Source organism: Pteropus medius, unplaced genomic scaffold (genome assembly GCF_902729225.1).
Source record: "Pteropus medius unplaced genomic scaffold, Ma_sr-lr_union100, whole genome shotgun sequence".
NCBI classification, from domain to species: Eukaryota; Metazoa; Chordata; class Mammalia; order Chiroptera; family Pteropodidae; genus Pteropus; species Pteropus medius.
The window spans coordinates 14,006,766-14,030,155 of NW_024342467.1; the positions used below are offsets into that span (position 1 = coordinate 14,006,766).

The 23,390-nt window shown below is 47.1% G+C and overlaps 2 protein-coding genes across 9 annotated transcripts in view; both read right to left on the reverse strand.

The window, feature by feature from the left end:
* The window catches only part of HOXA3 (homeobox A3), a 19,471-nt gene extending 9,057 nt beyond the window's left edge, over window positions 1-10,414 (reverse strand). Inside the window, exons 1-4 of one of the 8 annotated variants that reach the window (XM_039862593.1) lie at window positions 10,240-10,414; window positions 7,804-7,918; window positions 3,734-6,000; window positions 1,811-3,011 (exon numbers count right to left, since the gene is read on the reverse strand). The gene's annotated coding sequence lies outside the window, so the exon portion shown is untranslated. Of the gene's footprint in view, window positions 1-1,810; window positions 3,558-3,733; window positions 6,060-7,803; window positions 7,919-10,239 lie in introns of those variants that run through there. The other 7 variants (XM_039862598.1, XM_039862600.1, XM_039862596.1 and 4 more) reach the window with 7 other exon arrangements.
* Window positions 10,415-11,932: 1,518 nt separating this feature from the next.
* HOXA4 (homeobox A4) lies at window positions 11,933-14,301 on the reverse strand. Its single transcript, XM_039862609.1, has 2 exons — window positions 13,542-14,301; window positions 11,933-12,990 (listed from the first exon to the last, which is right to left on the reverse strand). Exons 1-2 carry the CDS (start codon window positions 14,167-14,169, stop codon window positions 12,638-12,640), a joined length of 981 nt encoding a protein of 326 aa, XP_039718543.1. The 5' UTR covers window positions 14,170-14,301; the 3' UTR covers window positions 11,933-12,637.
* Between the last annotated feature and the right edge of the window lie 9,089 nt (window positions 14,302-23,390).

Genomic DNA, 23,390 nt, shown 5'->3' on the forward strand with positions numbered 1-23,390 from the left:
GGGCGGGGAGCTGGTTATGCAGCTTGGACGAAGGTGAGGAATAACTGTTGAAAGCAGAAGCATCGAAATCCCAGAATGGGAAATTAGTGAGGAAATATGCTTGCCTGTGAGAGTGAGGCTGGCGTTTTGAGGGTAAAAGGGGACTAAGCCTTTTTTTACAGCTATATTTTAGCTATAATAGACTGATTTTAGCTCTTTCCTTGAAGGAAAAAACAGCCAGTGCTCTATAAATGTGATTGTTGGCTTCTTCTCACTGTACACGCTTTTATACAGAACCAGCTCCACAGTCTTTCCTTAGATATTTATTCCGCTTGCTGGTACTGAAGCGACAATAAAAAGATGCCTTTAACAAACCTCTATTCCCTCTCTCATTCTTTCTAGCGAAACTATATTATTTATGAGTCTTTAACTGGGTCAAAAATGCGCCAGAACTGGGTCATAAATCAAATGAAATGCTGACAAGTAATTGAACAGCAATTAAAGCTTACATTTTATTTCCAAGGGGTGTTTTAGAGCACTTGAAACTGCCTCAGTTAAACACGGTTAATGCCGAGGCTGGCAGAGAGGGAGAGCAGAGCAGCCCTTCCATTCTGAGGAAGTAAGTCCCACTCAAGTAGGAGAAACCTAATTTGATTTTTTTTTCAAGTACAGAAAGATATAAGATTTTTTTTTAAGTCACATGGCAAATCGGCTTCCTGACTCCTGGTAGGCACCCCTTTCTTCTGCTCTGAGAGCTCCGAGAGCAAAGGAAAGTGAAGTTTCTTTCACCCTTTTAGGGAGTTTCCCTCCTTCCCAGGAGTGGTGGGTCCCTAAAGCCCAATTAGCTAAGGCTTTCCCAGTAATTTGGAAGCACACAATTTAATTCTCATCTGCCTCCATCCTGGCTACTGCACTGTTTCTCTGAAACCAGAGAAAAGTCTGCCTTTGCTTCCTGCAGAATCTGCTTCCAGACTTCCCTCCAGCCCAGGGTGCACCGGCCAGCCCTCCAACTCTCCAGGCTGGCTGGGGGCATACAAGGAGGAAGCCAGGCCATGCGCTTTGTGAAGCCCAAACCCAGCTCGGGCTCCCTCTTGCTCCTGTCTCCTGAATGTTAGGAGAGCAAAGCTTCTGGACATCCAGCATGCTTACCCCCACCCCAAGCCTCTTCTAGATCTGAGCAGTCCTTCTCCACCGCTACCGGGCAGAGTGCTCAGGCAAACAAAGGCGCATCCTCTGGGTCCAGCTCCTTCCGTCCTGTGTGTGGGTAGGCGTGCGCATCCTGCAACCCAGCACTGAACAAAGTGGCCCAAAGCAACATCAATAAAATGGCAGTACCTCTGCACACTCATTGATTTCCCTCTCCCAGCTGCTCCGGCTGCCCAGGTCGGCCCTAGCCCTCTAGCTCTGGCCAGCAAACAGGACCAATGGGGGAGCGATTCCCCTTCTCCCTCACCCAGCCCCCACTACCTCCAGGCAGTGTCGCCCAGGAGCACAGCGCCGGCCACTTTAGCCTTCCGGGGAGCTTCCTGACCCTCCTTCTGCCTAGGGCTCAGCTCTGGGGACTCAAGCCCTGCTGTAGTGGACAAAGCCACCCTAGAACTGGAGACCACCAGGCCCACCGAATGCCCCTTAATTTACACCCCCAACACTTTCCAGGGAATTAAACTCAGTCTGAGGTGCTACTGGGGATCTTTCAAATGGTTTCAGTTCTAAAGGAGAAACAAAGGAAGAGAGGGGCTGAGGGTCCTGCCCCTGAACCAGGGTCTCCTCGTCTGACCTTTGTCTCTCACAGCCATAACTCACTCTGGATATGAACAATCAACGGAAATACCTTAAAATAAATTCCATCCTCCTGGTGTGGCCTCGAGTCCCATCGGCTAGCTGGCCCAGAACCGCTCCATAGCGCTGAAAACTGCAACCCGCTAGGAGAGCGCTCTCCGGAGAAGGGAAAGGAGGAGGAGGAGGTGGGTGCTTGGGGGTGGGGGAAAAGCTCTTGCTCTGTAGAGAATCTAGAAAACGTAATCACAGGCAAAGCCGAGCCACCCGGGTCTCTGCTCCAAATGCCACAATAATGCGCTGTATTATGTGCTCACGTGGTCATACGTCAACTTAAATCCTTGTATTTGAAATAGGGAATCACTGAAGGAACTAGGTTTCCGAGCGGAACATTTAGCTTTGGGGAAGGGGACGTAAGAGACCTTGACCAGCAGTAGGAAAGTTTTGTCTAGGGTAGTAGGACACTGGGGGCATCTCTCCCCCTCACAATATGTGCCCCACACAAGGTCAGTTATCTCCGATTATATTTCTTCACACTCGATCCAAACACAAGGAAACAACAATGCTGTCCCCATTCTTAGAATTCGTGTAACTTTTCTTACAGTCCCACTCACGGATCTGCTGAACCCAGCACACCACACACTCATCTCCTCTAGCCAACACTTCAAAGGCAAGACCCAAGCCCTGTTTCCAGAAAAAAACCCAGTAATAATTGGCCTAGTCGGTGGACTCCTTCAAGGCCAGCCATTGTACAGAGTTTGCTAACACCCACACCATACACCACAGCCACTGAAGAAACCCAAAAGGCCCATCATTACCTGACAAAAAGCTAAAGCACCTCCTCCAAGTCCAGTTGGTTGGTTTTATTCCATGGGAGCCCCCTAGGAAAGTCCTGCTTGGCTCTAGAGTGCTGGGTTCAGAATTTTACAAAATCTGGAGGGACACAGTGCCCTGGCCAAACCTGCACTTACACATTTCCTCGGTGCATACCTGAGTGATACACAAATGATAGGTTTCCAATGATGAAAATGTATGGGGAAATGATCTAATTGTCTTGCAAAAGAGGGAAGAATAGAGAGAACCAAAATTTCTCTCCCCTGAATTAACCTACAAGACAATCTGGGACCCTCTCTGCAGACAGGTCTGTCCACCTCCCCTAAGACAACTCCATGTCCAGCAGCAGAAACTGAACTAGATCAACTACGCTGAGGAGGAACCTGGCTGAAACAAATAAGCGCCCACACACACACACACTCCTGCCTTCTGATTGGTGACACTGATTTTAACACTTCACCCTCTCATGAGCTGTCTGAAAAGTTTCTCTTTTCAGGTTTTAGTTTCTGAACTTTAGGGGTGCTCTGAGGTGGTAAGATCCTCATGCCATATTCTTTTGTTCCTTGAGAGTCGGTATTTGGCAGGCTAGGCCTCTCTAAGTGTGAGGACTAACTTGTAGCAGCTGCCAGAGGCTGTGTATGATTCTTCCCCTCCCCCCTCCTTCCCTGCAGGGGAACAGAAGGGGCCTGGTAAGAATGTAAGGCCCTCAGTAAGGGGGCCTGGTCATGGGGGTGTCCAAATCAGAAGGGCAATAAAAGAAGAGGAGACCTAATCCCTTGGAAGTAAGTCCTGGCCTGAGCTGGTGGCAGTAAGGTTCTGTCCGTGACACAGCTGAGAGAGAACCTTTCTGTCAACTTCTCCAGCTCTGACCTAAGCTAAAGTGAGAACCCTAAGTGAAAACCTACTCCTCTCAGGTTTGGAGGTGAGGATGGGGCAGGGCGGTGGGGGAATGGATGTGCAGGACAGAATCTGGTTGCCAAAAGCGCCTCTAGTCCCACCAGGACTCCAGACCACCTATGCCACTGGCTCTCTGTCCATCTCCCTCCCCAACATACACACCAAATATTTCACTGAGAAGTCTCCAGATAGCCTAGAGAGAAGGACCTGGAAGTATTACAGAATTATATTTCACAGGAAACTAGACACACACACACACACACACACACACACACACACAACAAAGTTTCTGTAGAGGCTTCAGCTCAAAGATGAGAAGGGGCTACCTTCAGAACTCTCAGAACAGTCTGGAGCAAATCGAAATTCCCAAGGCCATAAATCAATGGGAAAAGTCTTTGGTAGTGCTTCAGAGAAATGCCTTAACGCCAGCAAGGCCCAGAGGCATCTCAGCTCCAGCCAGGAGCTTCCATGCCGCTATTAACAGCCCTGTTAATGCTCCAACTGCTGTTTAACAATTAACATTAACGACTTGGAGTGGGATGGGGTGATTTGGTGGGACGTGAAGGGAAAAATCTGAGGAAGTCAAAAGAAATTTAATTCTTGAGGTGAAAATGGCTTCCCTACGAGAGATTTTGATCTGGGTAAGCCACCAGGGGACCAGCAGCTGAGAATCCTCCTTCGCCACTCTGAAATCCACTTTCCTGGAGCAAGGCCTTTTAAAGTTCCATTCCAGAGAACAAGAATAGAGATGCTCAAAGATCTAGGCCCAGGCTCGAAAACCCAGCTGCCAGGCCCAAAAACCCAGCTGCAAGGCCTGCCACACTCACTCCCTCAGCCCCTCGACCTGGCCAGCCAGGGCTGGGGACACCCGCTCTGGATCCAGGCCACCAGAGCCAACATAGGTGAAAAGTTGTCTCCAGAGAAGCGGGTGACCCAGGATACAGAGCTTTAGTCAATATTTGCAAGGCTGTTGGCAGATTAGATATATCTGTATTCAAACACTGCAATCTGATTTCTCCGTCAAAAATACACTTAACATTTTTCTCCCCTCAGTTAACTCTAGTGGTTTTTCTACTCAGAGTCAGGTAAGGCCCTCTTAGCTCACTTTTGTGTATGTATGTGTGGCGGTTATAGGTCATTACTTAACATGAGATATTTCCTAGGGGTGCAACTGCAATACAAATGGGCTCCAAGTCCTCTGGATACATATGAAAATGTATATTATTTTATACACATGATCTCAAACTCCTGCCACTATTTATACATGCAATGGTTCTGTTGTGTGCAGATGCAAATCATGTACACATTGAGTTGCAAATTCCTGAAATGCTCCATCTATACTTGATATAAATAGACATACAGTAGCTGAGAAAGTAACCCAACTTTACTATTACTCTGTTTACTTCCTATCTAACAAAATAACTGTATCCAGAACATATACCAACCTTAGAGCATCACTGAATAGCATGTCGCAATTAATTAGAAACATGCTACCTATTTGGGGAACACATTTTAGGAAATAGTGAGACCTAGGGAATAGAATACAAAATTTAAGAAAACTTTAAAAAATAAGTAATTCCTGAAAGAACAAAGCAAACCCATTCCTTCATACCAAGCTTCTGAAAACTATTCCAGCAGCCCCTCCCCCAAATAGGCACGAAATTTATGGATCTTTTACAAGGTAATAAAACACAGTAATTACCTCCCTGCATCCCAAACGAAGAGAACAAATTAAGCCAGAACTTGAAAAGAATTTTAAAGAGTTTTCCCTTGTTCCAAATAGGAAAAGAAAATGCAGAGACGTAGAAAACCTGTGCTTTTCCCGAAGGAAAGCGGGTCAGCCGAAGGAAAGCGGCTAAAGGAAGCCAGAAGCTTCGCTGCCTGCCACGGTCTACACTTTGGAAATGCAGCAACTTCCCTCATGCCAAGGAAAGGCAAAAGGACAGGAGAACCTGCAAGGCGACGAGACAAGTTTTCTCAACGCAGAGCTGGGACTGACCACAATTCCCGAAGTCACAGTCTCCGCAGGCGCCGCAAGTAGTGGACAAGGACAGCGGCCCACGCAGCAGCCGACGCGCCTGTGGCCTCTACTTCGCTTTTGCCCCGCTGCTCCATGTAGTGGTTTGTCTGGGACTTGCCGGAAGCAACAAATACACCCTTCTGCCCCCCGCCGGCCCCCCAAGTACACACATCTTTGGTCTCTGCGACCGCCCCTCCTGCCCAACGCCGTCTTTGCGGGTAGACTCTTTGTCTACCAGAAGCCCCGCATTCGCGGAGCGTGCAACTGGAGGGAACCCAGCTCCAGAACTCCTTCGAAGTTAAATATTGACCAGCGCCTCTTTCAAAGGGCTTCAGCTGCCGGAAGAGCGAACTCCTCTCAAAGGCCTGGTGCAAAGCCTCGCGCGGTGACGAGTTTGGGCGCAGCGCTTACCTCGAAAGATGTTTAAGACTGAACCCCAAATTTTCTCCAACTCCAGGAGCTCAGGGAATCGCCTTTTCCGGTGACCAGGCGCTCTGCGGACAAATAAACAGCAGTGGGTGAACGGCGGCTGCGAAGGAAGGGAGTTGGAGAACCGGAGTTGGAAGCGCGGTCGGCGCGGACGCCAGGGTGGCCCCCCGGGTGACGCGGACACGGAGGAGTCGCCAGGGCATTCGTCCATGCGGCGCACTCATTGCTCGAAAGATTCCAGTCTACAAATGGCCTGAAGACGGTGATTTATTTTTGTAAAATAAATATATACTCCATCTCCGCACCCACACTCTTCTTTTTCTTTCTTTATATAGGGGGTGGGAAGGGGGGAAGGAGGAAGAAAATGGACGAGGCGGAGCAAGATAGGAAGGTGGAAAGGGCTTTGCTGTTGGTGCCGACTCAACTAAGCGAGCTCCTCACGCACCTCAACTTGGGGGATGTGAATGCAAGCTTTATTTTCTTTTGCTAACAAAGGGAAGCCTTGTCTGGGAGCATTCAATCACGGACTCTCCTGGAACCTCACTAACGATGTTCATTTCTGTTTGGCGCGAAATCAGACCCCAGCTCAGCCCATGGGCCAGGGACAGCCTTGAGAGGTTTTGTCTTCTGGTTCATTCCTGGGCGCATCACTTCTCCATCCCAGTGGGCTGGCAGGACTACCGCAGCGTCCAGTCCCTCACAGCAGGCCAACTTTGGCTGCTAGAAATAGGAGGAAACTGGGAAAGACATGAACATGGGACAATACCGGATATGGAGGGGGGGGCCCTGTCCAGCCTTGCCTTGTTCAGTGACAAGCCTCTAGACACCCTAATTCTGCTGCCACCTCACCTCTCAAGATATTTGCAACCCTCTCTTGCTCTTTAACTAGCAAACGGTGGTCAGCAAACTCGGGGGTGGCGGGAAGACACTGAGGAAGGGGCAAAGAATCCTCAGCCTCCCGGATGGGCTCCGGCTTGGAGAAGTTCCCTCTGGGCTGGGACTCTGCAGGGCGAGTTGCTTCCACAGACCCACCCCTCGCTACGACCCCATTCACCCAAACCCGCATAGCCTCCCCACACTCCAACCAGCCCCAAACCAACCCTTGATGGCTGTTCGGCATCCGTGCAATCCTGCTGATAGCGCCAAGAGAGGCTACCAAATAGCTGACAAGTCCCCTGACCCTCAGGCTTCAGGGCCCCCTAGTGCATTGAACAAGTGGCCCAAAACCAGCAGCTAGCTGCCCTCTGCCATCACCTCGACCTGCAGCCCTCACCCTCCATCAGGCACTTGGGACTCAGAATCCATGCTGGGAGCCTCTCTCTTGTTCAGGTTTGCCCGCTATGTCCCCAAAGGGAGTGCCCCCTAGCCTTGGGGCTCCTGCCGGGACCCTGAGCAAGTTGGGGCTTAGCTACTCTGCACGTTGCCACTTAACATCTCCCCAGAAAGAACAGCTATGTCACCATCCACCACGCCCCCCTGCAATGCTTAGAAGTATTGTAATTATTATGGTTATTATTGTTACTATTTCCTTATCCCCAAGTCTAATATTCATGGCTGCTGTTCCCCATAAATCGTTCAGACTAATGAGTCACAAAGAGATGTGGCCCAGGTCCCTACACTTCCTCTGCAATGGCCGCTGCCGCCGCTGTGGCTTCTCTCCGCGTTTTTGGCGCTCGTTTGCTCCCTCGCTCGCCGGGCGCGGGTGATTTATGAACACCGGGAAAATTGAACAAAGCCGCGCGCGGGTCCTATGGTATCTCCGCAGCCTTTCCCAGCGTGAATCAGAACATTACCAACTGTCTGCGCATCCGTCTCACTTCATCACCAAAGCCAGGATGTGACCGCAGAAAACCCGAGCCCGAACTCACGTTTCCCTGGACGCGGCGCGCACCCCGGACTCGCAGAAACCTCGCACGTGGGCCCGCCAGCTAGGGTCCTCCCCGCTCAAGGGCTCTCTCCAGCCCTCTTGAAGGAGTTAAAAGCCTTCGGAGATAAATATGAGGGGGTGTGTGTTTAAAAATCAAATAGGAAGTTGGGGGTCTCACTTCTGAGAGATTCATTCCTAGTGAGGCCCTGAAGACTCCTATCCATTCCTGATGATTCGCATTAATTATTTAATGAGTCACGTGACCTCAAAGATTACAATTTCAATCTCTCAAACAGGCACTACACCTTTATCTGCTGCAACCAGGGTTCTTGGTTGGCTTTTTCAGTTCCCAGGCATCCTGAAAGCAGACAAGCGGGGGCAAGGGAACGCCAGTGAAATCCCAGGGTGAGCACAGTAAAATTAGTCATTCTGGGACTATGAGAACTGTGGACAGTGGGATGTCCACCACTCTCTCAAGGACCCTGACATCTGTCCCCTCCTGAGCCCAGACGTCAGCCCACCTATCTCAGCACTGTGGCTAAGAAAGTTTGGTTATATAATCACTTTGGGTGCTTCGATGACTCATCAGGCAAGAACCTACCCTTCTAACCTGGCTGAGCACACCTGTGGCCATCTAGGCCAAGTGTAAACCCAGATGTTAGTCCATTCCAGGAAGAACAGCCTTCCACCAAAAAGATTTCTGTGCACTTACTCTACTCAAGGGGAGACCAAAGGTTCTATTCAATCTACACATTCATAACATAAAGAACATTGGCAGGGAGTGTTCAGATGCCTCAGTTTCCTCCTCGGTAAACTGAGAAGACTGAACCAAAATGGCCTCTAGTTCTCTTTCACCTGGGACATTCTTTCCATCAGGGGATCTCTTTTAGCCCCAGGAATCAATTCCAGAAAGACTGGGGCTGGCCTGAAAGGGGGCGAGGCAGAGGTTACTCCATGAGCTTGGGGCCTTGAGAAGAAGACATGACAGACAGAGTTCTAAGACAGAAGTTTCAGATGAGAATATTTCACAACAGCCTCAGCAGCCTCCTTGATGCTATCAAAGAGTTAGAACACATGTCTCTTCCTCCTCCTATTTTTCCCAGCCCATACACTTTGAGAGAAGCAAATTATTCTTGGATCCCTGTATAATATGGAGAAAGGCAACAGGAGAAGCCGATGAGAAGGGTGAGCCTGTGTTCTTCAATACAAGACCTCGGCTAGGCATGCAGAGACCAAGCCAGTGAGAAGAATAGCCTATTGCCTGTGCAGAACCCACTCTTCCAGACAGGAAGCCCCAGGTTTCTGTTTGCTACGTTGATTCTTCCAGTTTTTTCTTTCTTTCCATTTTAAAGAGTCATTGATCTGTTTCGGTGTTGAAATTGCTGGAGGGAAGGCAGTGGTGAAAAGAGCAGTATGGTTCGGAAGCTCAGGGGAGTAGAGGGTCAGAGGAGAGATGGTGATACCCAGATAGGAAGGAGGCTGAGAAGTGGGGGGATGTGAGCACCCTGGGACAGCTGAGTATAAAGTCAGAGACCCTGTGCAGAGGGCCACTCTCCATATATCTAGGTAATCTTCCCATGAGCTCCATCCTGGGTATTAAGTATTCTACTATGCCTGTCGCAGTTGAATTCTCTCTGTAATAAAACACCAGGTATATTGTAGATTTCGGCAAAAATAGCAAAGAGAGCCTGCAAAGTGCCATTTTTCTTCAGCGGGGAGAGTGTTAAGTACTTAATTCAAACTGTGACTATTAAAGTGTCTCCTATCCGATTTAGGTTGATTTCAGATGTTGACAAAACTTTTATCTCTGGAGTCATGCACAACTTGACTCTGTGACTAAAGCAGATGAGTCTGTGTTAGAGGGAAAGAGGGAGAAAGAGAAGAAAGAGAGGAGAGCATGTGTAAGGGTCATTTGGGTAAGAGAATTATAGAGCTTACACAAAATACTGTCTTTAAAGGTCAAGGGTTTGAGGGGCCAGTAGGGTTTGCTTTAAAAAAAAAAAAACAATTAATGAGATAGAAAATTTGTCCTCTGGGTGAACTCTTATGGTTGCCCTAGCAAAGGGCAGACAATGCATGATTTTGAAGCACAAAGTGGGACTTTCTCAGCTGTTATAACAAGCTCCCTTAAATAGAAAATCTGACACAGGCAAAACACTGTGAAGAAATGACACAATCATTTGGATCACTTTGGACCATTTTTGACTTGGTAAAACTTATCAATACTTTAATAATCAAGACAGTTTGGGTAAAAATGCCATTTTGTCCTGGAATATTAGAAAAACAATCTTGATCCTCTCTCTTCCTTTCCTGGATAAATCATAAGGGTAAATGAAAGAAAATTACCCCCTTCACCCCCATACAGCTGCCTCCAGTATGAAGCTAATGGATGTCCCCATCCCCCTCCTTCCCTACAAAGGAGAATATAAGAATTTACCTTAAATGATGATAATCTGCCATTTGAGGTATTGCAGCTCAACACTCAGTTTCCACCAAGAGTCTAGGCATTTTTTGAGCAGACAGCCAAGATGCTGCGTCCTTGCCCGAGACCACATTATTTGCAAGAAGATCCCTCGCTTCTCCACAGACTTCCCAGAGAATGCCTTTCAGAATTGCTGTTGAATTACAAAGAAGTATTTATTGTATGAGGTGATTAATGATTCCTGGGGAAATTGCTATTTTCAGCGTGATTTAATTTCGTTTTACAAGTGCATGTGGTAGGGGGAGGGTTAGTAAGTTTCAGCAGCAGTTGCAGTGCCTCTAGAAATCCCTGGCACCCTTTCACACCTTATAAATGCACTTTATGTCATGTTTGGCCTGACTCGAGAAGGCAGATACTTATCTGCGCCTGAATTTTCTTGGGAAGAGGTGGAGGCCCCTCTGAGACTGGTGTCCATCACTTCTCTCTCAAATCTGGTTTGTTCATAGGTAGAGAGCCTGTATCACACACTGGGCAGCAGAGGCAGGGGTAACAGTACTGACTACTGGCTAAGGGTTTGCCACTGATGGACAAATGTTAAAACTCCTCTATAATTGCAGAAGTAGGTGAGCACCCCCTCCCATCTCTGCTAAAATTATTACATGAACTAAATATTGCCCTCCTTCAAGGCCTAGTAATAGTTCTTGGACTCTGGGGCTAGTGTGTGTTGTTTTATGTATCTTGTTGTCCCTTCAGTGACAACCAAGTCTAAATCCTCTTAACTGACTTGTAAATCAGTAAGTAAATTCTAGGGTTATGAAAGATTGAGAGGTGCATTTTGATTTTTGACCCTTTGAATCTAGAATCTCTGGGCAGAGCAGAAAGATCTAGGAGTATTTGAGGAAAGTGACCCTAATTCAGAGTTTGGCTTTCTTCTAGCACTAAATATTCCCAGGTCTACCTTGCTTGGGGTGCATTTTGGAGTGTTATTAAACTTTTTCTTTCCTCAGGAGAAACTGTGGAGGGTGTACTGGGAAAATTCAGTCTATTTTGAAAGCTCTTCCAAAAAAGAAAGAAAAAGAAAGAAAAGGAAGGAAGGAAGGAAGGAAGGAAGGAAGGAAGGAAGGAAGGAAGGAAGGGAAGGAAGGAAGGAAGGAAGGAAGGAAGCAAACAAACAAAAATTCCCAAGCTGTAGTTAGTGAAGAGAAACGTAAAAACAGCCAAGAAACGAAAAGCAATTTCAACCCTTTGCACAAACTATTTTTTATCTCCAGGGAAACAGGCAGATTAAGTGTGAAGGTGCAATAAATACCAAAGGGACCACTTCTTTCCAAGTGTGCTCAGAGTTCAGCGTGTAGAACAGCTGCAGAAACTCCTGGGCCCACAGCAGTGCTTGGTTTCACCTTTCATAGCAGGGAAGGACACGTTTCTATGCCTTACAGAGACTTGAAGCCTGAAAGCCTGGCCAAGTTTGGGAAGAAGAGGAGCCCTCTCAGAGCTCAAGAGCCTTCATGCTCTTTGGAACTTTTCCCATAGTGGGTCAAACTTGACAAGAGTTCAGCTCAAGTTGAACACACTCACACAAATTATGTGAGCAGTCCAAATCCAAGTGAACACAACTCAAGCCATCTACAAGATTTTCACATGCAAGGTCAAGCATCTCAACCCAGAGAACTTTTTTTTAAAACTAAAAGTAAGAAACACAAATGTGTCTTAGAACTTCGATGTTTTTTTTAAAGAGTTTATTCTTAGCACATAGCTTTCTATATAGCCACACCACAATTTGCACAGTTGCACATGGGTCTAGATGCATTCCCCGTCCCGATTGTGCCTCAGAATAAGACAACAATATCTCTACAACAGTATTTTAAATAAATGCAAGGAAAGGAAACTATCATGTGTCACAGCTACCATCAAGGTCTATACATTTTGAGTATTAAATAATCTTGTGAGGTCCACAATGTCTACTCATTTATTCAGTTCAAGACAAGCTTGTATGAGCTGCCTTCATGACAGAGGGGAGGTAAGGAAGGTAGGAAAAGGGTCTATTTTCTTCTGCTTGCAACACATATACATGTACATATCCCCAATCAGCATGGGCTGTCCAGCTGACTTTAGCCATCTCAAAAGTATTTGATGCCAAGTAGTCCTTCTGAGGTACCCAAACCTGGCAGCCTTGTTCAGGCCAGCAGGTTGTTCCGTCAGCCAGTACCCTGGCCATTGTCCTCTCTTGGGTGGCAACCAGCACATACTCTTACCCCGACAATGTCGTCTTCTTTTTCCTTATCCTTTTCACCAAGTTGGGTTTTGTTTTGGGGTCTGTTATGGTCCAGAAGGGTAGGGGTGGATGGGGAAAGGGGCAGAAGAGAGGAGAGAAGCAGGTGAGGGAAAGAAACTGATTTAGATCTCTAGAAGGTTATATGGAGGAGGGAGTGGGTGTCGAGGCGCCCTGGTGGGCATGGGGATGCGGGTGCGGGCTCTGAGTTTGTGCTTTCCCTGGAGGGCCTGCTGAGGCTGAGGCTGAGGCCGAGTTGGAGGAGCGCATCTTAGTGTTGGGCAGTTTATGATCTTTCTTCCACTTCATCCTCCGGTTCTGAAACCAGATCTTGACCTGGCGCTCGGACAAGCAGAGCGTGTGGGCGATCTCGATGCGGCGCCGCCGGGTCAGGTAGCGGTTAAAGTGGAACTCCTTCTCCAGCTCCAAGACCTGCTGCCGGGTGTAGGCGGTTCGAGAGCGCTTGGGCTCCCCTCCGTTATAACTGGGGTTGACTGAAAGCCCATAACCCCGAGGAGAAAGCCAAGGAGGAGGGAGTGGAAGAGAGGGAAAGGAGGAGGAGAGAGAAGGTGGGGTGAGGAAGAGCAATTGGACATCATCATTATATAATAACCTGACACCAAGTTCACGCAAGATACATAAAACGGCAAAGAAAATGTTTCACAGGCTATTGACAACGGGAAACACCCGAGAGCCATAAAGAATGGTGCTGGGCATTGGGGCTGAAGAAAAGCTTCAAAGACACATGGCCTGAAGCCTATGCCAGGGCAATTAAATTTATGGGGGCTATAATTACTGCCCTAACAGTTTGGTGTCTCGTAAATCTCCAGATAAAGGGACTCCGGGTACAAAAGGGTTCTCACATTGGGATCAGGCGGCTGGTTGGCGCGCACACACCCACATCCCACTGTAGCTTAGGCCAGATGGGGGCTCCCCTCCCGAGGCCCCCGTCCCCTCGGCCTCTCCTGCTGACCCCCGCCCCGACCCTCACACCCCGGCCGGGCCCCAGCTCATCCTCCCGCGCCTCCCCAGCGGCGCCACGTACCGGCGCTGACATGGATCTTCTTCATCCAGGGGTACACCACGGGCTCCTTGCCCTTCAGGCCCGGAGTGCTCTTGTCGGCCAGGAGCAGTGGGCACGCGGGGGCGCTGCCCCCTGTCGGGACGCCCGGGGTGGCGGGAGTCGCCTCGCAGCGCCGCGGGGGCGCCAGGGGCGCCGCGCGATGCTGCGGGGGAGGCAGCGGTGGGGGCTGTCGCCCGGGCGGCAGAATGTGGCTCGCGTGCAGGCCGTGCCCAGGACCCTTGGCGTGCGCTGGGGGCTGCTCGGGCTGTGGTGGCCGCCCGGGGCTGGCGCCGCCGCGGTAGCCATAGGGGTAGGAGGCGTCGGTGGCACCGTGCGCTGGGTAGAGCGCGGCTGCGGGATAGGAGGGCTCGCGGGCGGCCCGCGGCGCATAGTAGGAGGCGGGGGGCTCGCGGTTGCCGCCCGCGTGGGGGAGCTGGGGCTGCTGCGGTGGCAGGTGCTGGGCCGCGGGCGCTGGGGGCTGCTGGTAGCCGGGGCCCCCGCCCGGGCCGCCGTCTCCGCCGCCCGGGCCGCTGTGCTGCGCGTACTCCTCGAAGGGAGGGAACTTGGGCTCGATGTAGTTGGAGTTTATCAAAAACGAGCTCATGGTCATTAATTTGTGAAGTGCAAAAATACTAATTTTTCTCGCGTTGTCGTTTTTCTGGGCTCGCCGAGGCCCCTCCCCCTCTTGCCTCGCTTCCCATCCCCCTTTTCCTCCGCTCCCTTCCCCTCCCCGCTGTCAAGCGCCTGCCCCTCCCCTCCTCCGCCACCACCATTGCCACCAAAGTTCCGCGCCCTCTCCCCGCCGCGCCCGCGCTCCCCTCGGCCGCGCGCCCCCCCGTACCCCCACGTGACTGCCCCCGCCAATGGGCGCGCCGCGCGCGCGGACCCGGATCAGGAAGCGCGCGGGAGGTGATGGATGCTGCTGTCCGGCCCCAGGCGGAGGGAGGGAGCTGACGCTTTGGTCCCCCAAATCCCCACCCCCAACTTTTAGTCCCGCTGGGAATTCGGGGCTCGCCAGGCTTCAGGTCCTGTTGGACCCCAGGCTGTGCCCTACTCCTGAGCTAGGTCTTAGGGCAGCCGGGCGCCCGCGGCCCAGTGCTGACTTTCGGCCCAGCCTAACTCGGCCTGGCATCCTTCAGGGTTCGGAGCCAGTTGGGGAAGGAATGCTGTCGGGATCAAGAGGGTATCCTCGTTTTCATCCTGGCTGCCTAATAAAACGGTCCCGTTTTCTCACCAGTTGATCCCCTTCCCCACATCGTGTTCGCCGCGTCCGCGCCCAGCTTTGAGAAGCCGGTCAGGAGCTGCATGGGGTGGGTGAGCAACGGGAGGATTTTGAGCGAGGCCATTCCAGTAAAACCGGATGGGCACTATTTATTTTTCCTTTCTTTTAGAGACAATCTATTTTTTTTTCCTAAGAAAAATCAGAACCTCCTAATAGCATCTCATTTGATGGAGGTGTCTATGAGAGTTAAACAGGCTCGCATTTACTATGTGCAGTTGTGAGAAAGAACGTGGCCCAAGGATGAGAATGTATAAAAGCGACGCCTCCACAAAATCGAGCTTCGAAACCCGATTTCAGAACAATTCCCAAACAAAAACAGGCTAAGGATAGAATAGGCACTGTGCCCAGTCTGATCGCCTACGGGTCTTTTCCAGCTAAGAATTTTATGTTTTGTCTTTTGGATGTTGCTTTCTCAGATTAAATCTGAAGCTAAAGTTATATTTACAGCACAGTCAATAATTTCTAAATTGCTAAAAATTAGCATATTAACGATATAGTAGCTCTAGAAAGGGGGAGAGAGGACTGTTGCCTGCCATTTGGTAATTGAAATTTGATGGGTAAACTAATTACATCATTATTAACAAATAAATTACTTATTAATTCCACATAATGTTGATCTTTGAAGTAAATACTGATGCCTTACTGTGTACTTTCCCTTTCCTTTTCTGGGTAACAGACACACCTAGATCTTCTACTATTCAACCCAGATTAAAGCAGTGCAAACTAGCATAGTCACCATTCTAAAAATACTTTCATTTTTGGCATGCAAAGCAAGGATTTTTTCAGATAGTACACCTTATTTGATTTTTCAAAGAGCAGTATAAACAGCCTTCTCACAACTGAGTCTGGAACAAAGACGAGAAAAGTTATAGCCTAACCCTGGAGACACTTCAAAAGGAATGTCAATTCTATCTTCATTTACATCAGTTACTCATAAGAGTTACTAAATGCTGGAATATCCATTTGATGGATAGTCATTTAATGCTTTGCCACATAATGTCTATTATAAGGGACTAATCTTTAAACTTATTTAGGAAAAGAGGTTAAAAAAGGGATCATGTTAGCTTTCTAACTGGCATCACCCTGAAGTGGTACAAAGAGGTTTTCCACATTGGCTGTGTGTCTGTGAAGAGTGCTGTCCATCGTCGTGGGACACTCTGAAAATTTTTTTAAATGAAATCTGAGCCACAGACAGAAATCGATGCTGAGTGTAATCTTCAGACATACTCTCCAAACTCGGGGAAGAATCTAGCCTGTGATACAGCTGCCTAAACCAGTATCTCTCTACAGCAAGAAAAAATAACATACACATATATCCTGAATATATATAAAATGAATAATGTATACATACACAATGTAATTTACAAAACGACTCTAAGCTTCAGGGAGAGAAAAAAACTCGACAAGGAAATTTTGCCGTCCTCCTCATGTCATTAGCCTTGAGTACTGGGTCTTTAGCATGTCTGTTTAATATTATTTACAGACACTAAAATGCAAAATTCATGTTGTTTAGCCTCAGAACCTTCTACCAGCTTTCTGTTTTAAAGTATTAACAAGGCACGGACACTGTTTTGTATATGGTTAACCTAAACGAGTTAACTGCGCCTGTGTTTCATGTGGTTCTATTACTTTAGGAAGATGGGCTTACACGGAATCCCCCAAGGCCTGTAACTTGTCTTTGTGGTTCGTATCATAAACACAAACGGAGCCAGGACCACCAAGTGTTATCTCACACACCGACATTTTGACATTTTACTGCAAGATTTATGGTTGTAATAAACAATCTCAGTACCTTTTCTGATCCTTCCACAATCTCTCTGTGCAAGCCATAGCATCATTCCATTGAATCAAATAATCTTTTGAAAAACATTTTTTAAAAAAACCTCTTGCCTTTACATAAAATCGAAGACACCAAAGTAAAGCCAGGAAGAAACTAAATTAATAAATAAAATGAAGTTTACCAGCAGCATCTCGCCCGAGAAAAAGATAGGATGCTCTGAAATGGAGCAGAAAGGGAGCATGCTAATCTTCGCACACCAACTGGCTCCAGTCCCAAGCAGGGTGAAAGCATCATCCTTTTCTCGGGAAACTGGTATGCACATTTTCTCATTTCCACGTGCAGGGATAACATATATTCCCAACAAAAGCTTTCTTAGAATCCCATTAAGTGAAATAACTTTTCATCATGTCCTCAAATCCCAGATGGAGAAGAGCGAAGGGAGTCCAAGGGAGAGGGAGGGCGAGAGGAAGGCAGTGTTTGCAGCCTAGTTTGAATCTGATTTGAATCATTTTGAATATATTTGAAGCAGCCTTTCCTCTTGAATGCAACCCTGTCCCAAGTTTCAAAGTGACCGAACAGTGACACCGTGTGCATTTTGTTTCTTATTAATCTTACACATTGACAGTCTTTGTTAAATCACAAGGCGCGCCCTTCACCAGCCGACATTTTCATATTTGTTAGACGCGCTGACCTGAAGTTCACCTCGGCCTTGGACTTTGCGGTTCTAAAAGGTCTATACAGTGTCTTTTAGAGAGCACAGTACTTTGCCCAGGTCACTCCTTCTCAGGGAAAACCAAGAGAGAGGAAAGCAAAGGAAATGTAAAGGTTACAGAATGTATTGACTGTATTTGTCCTTTGTTCTTTAGAGCAAGAGTCCCCCAGACTGACTGTTCTCTATCTGAAGCACATCTCTGGAGTGTACACGGGAATGGCTGAATTTCACAATGCCTGATGGTGGCATTTGAGGGCTTCCTCCCCACCTATACCGGGGGAATGATTTTAGAGAAGCAATACATTATCAGCCATTCGACCAATTAATTATTTGGGGGTAATTTCCTTGCAGTAGTTTATAATTATGAACACAACCTAGGCATAAGGATTGAAATTTATATTCGGATTACACACAAATTTTAACTAGGCTTGTATGACAGGCCTAAAGACCAAAATTCTCCAAATAAAAAAACTAAGCAATCTAAAAGCAATAACTTCTGCAGGTATCTTTTACTTTAAAAATGAGCTAAGAGGTATCTATGATTATTGAAGCTGACATGTTTCTAAGACATGGAACATTTTAAACCAATAATATAATAAGTTTCTTAAGGAGACACATAATCATCTTGGTGAGTAATAGAAGGGGTTTCAGTTTTCTTCATTTTGCTAGTCCAGATGTGGTGAAGTGTTCACTGCTGTAACAGCAATCACCACAGTTGTTCCCCTTCTTCTGTTTTCATCTGGCACACCCCCATTTGGCTTCAAACTCTTGGCTAGAGTGAAAACTTTACACATTGTGCAGTGGAAGCAATCTAATTACTTCCAAGAAGGAAATATTTACCACTGAATATACCCGGCACCAACAAATTCAATCAACCAGAATATACTGGGATGCTTTTAAACATCTCTGCAAGGGTCTAGATTCTGAATAGTTGAATTAGCTTATCTCTAAAATAAAAAGAAAAACCTAGAAACAAGTTTTCATCTTTCTCTTCTCTGCTTTCCTACAATGATTACTTAAAAATTAATACATAGAAAGAGGAAATATGTCCCCCAGAAAATAGATTCTAATGGCACCAACACTTAAGCTAATATAGGCACAACAAAATAAAATATTGTTTAGCTCTCCAGTTACAACTCACACATGAGGCATGGTTCCAGTCGGCTTCCTTAATACACTGTTCCCTTTCTTGTCTACACTCTCACCCTTCCTCCGTAGCTGGTGGCCCCTCTTCTTAGCTTTTATTCCAAATGTATTTTTAAAGAGTATTTTCTGGAGAATAGAAGTCTGTCACGGTGGTCTGCATTTGTGGATTCCACCTTCCTGCTTAAATGGCTAATTCTTTACAGTTTAGTTATTCACTTAGAGATTGTAGCATTTCAATAAACAATGAAAAATTTCCAACAGCAGGAACATTTTCATGGTACCAATAAGAATTTTCTTACTGGTGGAGGGGTGGAGGGATCCTGTCCCTTTCAGGAGGGTCTCCACTCCCTTCCTCCCCTTCCCAGCTCTAAGAACTCTTTACGTTTAGTAGGTAGCTGTTTCAGAAAGAGCATTTGAAAATGCTCCGTGTTTGAAAATGGCAAAGAATACATTTTTGCAAGAAGTGCCTGTGTTTGCCCTTTCTTCATACACTTTAGGGATCATTATATGTACTAAAAAGAAAAAAAAACTGGCCAATTAAAATCACTGTTCTCAAAGGAAGTTTCCTGCTTCTTCTCTTGCCTTTGAAGGGATGATGGAACATTGAAAACTTGCTACATTATCTCTTAAAAGTCCACTGATGATTTTGAGCTTTTTTATTTTGTGACAATCCCATAGACTCCTGGTTCTCCAACGTCTAAGGTGTTGGTGTTTCAGTAATCTATGCCTATTTACCTGCTGCTATTTCCTCGGAATGGGAGCGATAATTCAAGATGAAATACAGCACGTATTACTCTTGAAAAGAGGAATTTTCTATCCTTTTCTCCGTAATTGAGGTCATTCAACCACTAGGGTTCACCTGGAGTCCACACCGTGATACACGCGTCACTCCAAGCCATTTTATCTTTTGTGCTGATAGTCAAGATCGCAGCTCTAACATTGACATCAAACTCTGTCTGGGCAGATGACTAAGAGTGCTGCACAACGTAAACTTTTGACCCTCAACTTTTTGACCTGCAGTTGCAACGCACTAACCACAAAGATATACAAAGCTGTGCCTCTTCTTTCAAGGGGAAGTCCCCCCACCCCCATGGCAGGATCTCAGGGACGCCCGACTTCTGCCACTGCGTTTTGGAACAGGAGCGTGCATTGGATATTTTTGGGTGTTTGTGACTGTATTTCCTGTGAAATCAGCCTCCTATCTCTTTTTGTCAGCACTTAAAATAGGAATGAGATTATTTTGAAATCACTCATCATTACATTTATGAGGAAAATGAATAGGATGGGGGAACCTCACAAAAAGTGAAAGAAAAAAAGATGAGTAGAAAGCAGATAATGGAAGTTGGAGACATTTTTTCTTTATTTAAAAATAAAGACGCTGCCCTAATTGTTGGGCGAGCTGGCCCTGGCAGGCGAGTTGACTGTGAACTTGTACTAAAGCGTGCTCTGCTGGCGATTCCTAGGGTGTGCAGATTTATCTTCTCTGCATTTACTTAACCCGGCAGTGAACTGCGCGGGCGTCATTTGTTAGGCGATGACAGACTTCACCTCCAGCAAGGGCTGCTTCACAAAATCGCAATAATTACCCAATAACCTTCATAACAAATATTATTATTGAAATGACCAGTCAGTTTGTGGGGAGGGGACTTGGTGAGAGAAAGACCGCTTTCTTTGTGAAAAACACCCAACAAAACAAACCTAGGCAGATCTTCCAGTTCTGGGGTCTGGAATGGCTAGGGCTGTGACTCCCCACTCATATGTGGGCGGGATCCTAGGTTGACCCCCTTAGCCCTGTCTGGAGGCCCCATTTATAGTTTCCTCACTGACTGGAAAGAAATTCTGCCTTAGAAGCCAAAGGGATGGAGCCCACACTGTTCTGCACTCTCCATAGTGGGCAAACCTCAGAAAGATTCCCAAACTGAGACGGAAGAGAGGCTTCAAAGGGCATCTTTTAAGCTAAAAGGATTGTTTACCTCTTTAATAGCCCATCTTTCAGGATGTAATTTGCTCTCCCCTCACTAATTGTTTGGATATAATATTCTTCACATCTCAACAGAACAACGTGACTCTGTTTCTGGTAGAAAATTCTGTCTTGCTCTCTCAGAGCCGCCAACAATGAAGCAGGGGAAAGAGCAGGAGAAAAGAAATCTTGGCATAATGTTGTGAAATTAGACCATGGAAACCCTAGCAAACCCCTAAGTGAGTGTGACCAGAAGCTTCCTATTATATTTATAGTTCAGGAAATATTGTCTCTTCAGCTTGTAGAAACAAACGAGGCCCTGCATTTCAGACACCTTCTCCTTTTACAGGACCAGGAGTACAGACAGATACTTCTGCCACCGGCTGAGGCTGGGTGTCTTCAGAAAGCCCTCAATGTCAGAGATTTTTCTCTAAGTAAGTTCCTCTACCAAAAACGAAAACAAAAAAAACCCAAAACAAAACAAAAGAATGCAAGAGAAGAAATGACATATCTACAAAACCAGCCATCTCTTTACTATGCTTCCTATGAAAATAGGAAAAAAGAAAAAAATTCCTTCAGTAACTCTCACATAGGTCTGACTGGATGCTGTATTTTTTAGAAAGTCATTTAAGTCTATGCAAGTTAGCCCGCTCCTTAAACGCTAAAGTTTTATGAAGATTACAACAGACAGAAATAAGCAAGCTGACCATATTTATAGCCTCTAATTCTTTTAAATCATGGGAAAGATTCTCTATATCGTGTGATGTTAGACATGGGTCCAACAGCCTTTCTGCCCATTCCCACACCCCACGGTAGGATGTGGCCACTGAGGTGGTGTGGCCGCTTCCTTCAGGCGAGTTACTCAAGTCAACCTACCAGCAGCCCTATTACTCTTTTTTTCTGCTACTAATTTTAGTCACCAAGAAATCACTCAAGCAAGATCACCAAATGAGCAACTAAAATCAAACCTTCACCTAAATACTTTCCAATAAAGAACCCGAAACTCAGAGCAGCAAAACAAAGACTCCAGAATTCTCACAGACATATAAAATAATAAAAGAGAACCCAAAGAGAGTTTCTACGCTGGTTCCCACTCAGATGCAGACACATTTTCTTGAGCGCTGAAACAGCAATGCTCACTTTAACAGGCTACACAAGATGACTTTAGGAATTCGCCTTGCCACTCACTATTCAAGAGACGTGGAACTTGTGGGAGGGTTTCGATTTTTCAGAAAAACTTCCCAGGTTTTGCTTTTGGGACCTCTGACTTTGGGGACATCTGTTGGACTTATGTTGAGAATAAGTGGCCTCTGCACAATACAGTGTGTTGAAATTCCAAATCTACACTTCAGAATTTTTTCACTTTAAGCAGTTAGTGAATACCTTTACCAATTAGCACTACCCAGTTCCTAAGGAGAAAAGCATTCGGAGACAGAAGATCTCATTTTTTGTTTCATTTCTGAGTTGGAGGCTTTGGCTTAATTCCTCAGACGGGATAGGGAGAAATCTGCTAGGTCCCTTGTGGGTACCCATCCAGAAAAAGACCCCAGGACAGGCCACAGTAGCCTTAATCAAAGGCTTTGCCACAGAAGAATGTGGGGATTTGGGGCCAGAAGAGGTGGCTGAGGCCGAGCTGTAATAGGACCCAGGAAAATTTTATTTCACCTTACTTCACCTGTTGGTGCAATATTGGGGACTGTTTTGGAAATCACAGATTATGTAAATTTCCTGGGATCAAACAGAAAGAGCAGCTAACAAAAGAAAGGCGGAAATCTCCTACTGACAAACAACCAATTTTTTTCCCCTAAACTACCCTTTATGATGTGTCAGGGAAAACAACATAATGGCTCTGGGGACTTTTAAGTTGAGCATTGAAGACACCTCGATTTCCCCGCAAACTTTAGGGCACAGTTTGGAAGAATTTCCCCTATATGTTGAGGGAGAGTAAATTTCTTTATTCTTTAGTGTTACTTAGGGGGACGCCTAAGATGCCTTTTGAGGGTCCTGTGCGTAGATGTTTTAATTCTACAAAGGAGGAGAGGAAAAGGAGAGGGAGAAGAAAGGCAAGGCGGAAGAAAAGAAAGCGCTTTAACTCCTTTCATTTAGCCTGGGGATTCAAACACTAAAGTTAAATCCGGCCATAAAGTTTATTGCTTCAGACTCACAGGCGGGTGAGAACAGTCCCACCCAAAATAAAAAGAACGTGCAGGCCTGTAAGGTTCAGGGCCTGGTCTCGGGTGCAGGGGAGTGGGTGGTGAGCCCTCCCCAGAGGTGGGGACCCGCGGTCCCCACCGTCCTGTGGGCGCTAGCGTCCTGGGCTCGCCCTGGCAACCCAGGGGCCCAGCCTGGAGGTGCGGCCCGCGCCTCGCCGACCTCTGCCACCCTCGAGCTCTCACCAGCCAGCCTGAAACCCGGCCCCGTAGGCAGCCACTTCCATTCAGTCCTGCCAAATGACCCAGGCCCGCGAAGACATATTGCCACAGCCCCATAAGGAATCCCGCCAAAGTCCGCCTCAGCCCTGCCTGGGCCTTTCTCTCAAACTGCCAAGCACTCCCAAGCGCAGCGCGGCCCTCGGCGCCCGGCGGCCCGCGCCCCACTGTCTCCCAGCCCCCATCCTAGGGCTCCGCGACCTCCCGAAGAGCCGGGACCCGTAGCCTTGGAATGGGGGGTGGTGGCTGTGGACAATCCGCCATCTGGTCGGGGAGGCGCAGATATGATGGTCCCATCGCAAAGGATCAATATATCAATCAGCAAACTCAGTGTCCTCTGGTCGGCTCTTCATGTAACTCCTTAACTCCGAGGAAGCCATTTTTCAAAGAGTTTTGAGAACTTGTGGTTTGGACACTTCTGGACCTAAAATTGACAATTTGAATGACCAGGCGGCACACGTAGCCTGCAAAAGAGTCAAATGGAGTCCAGCGTCAGTGAGATTATATGTTATGTGGTATATA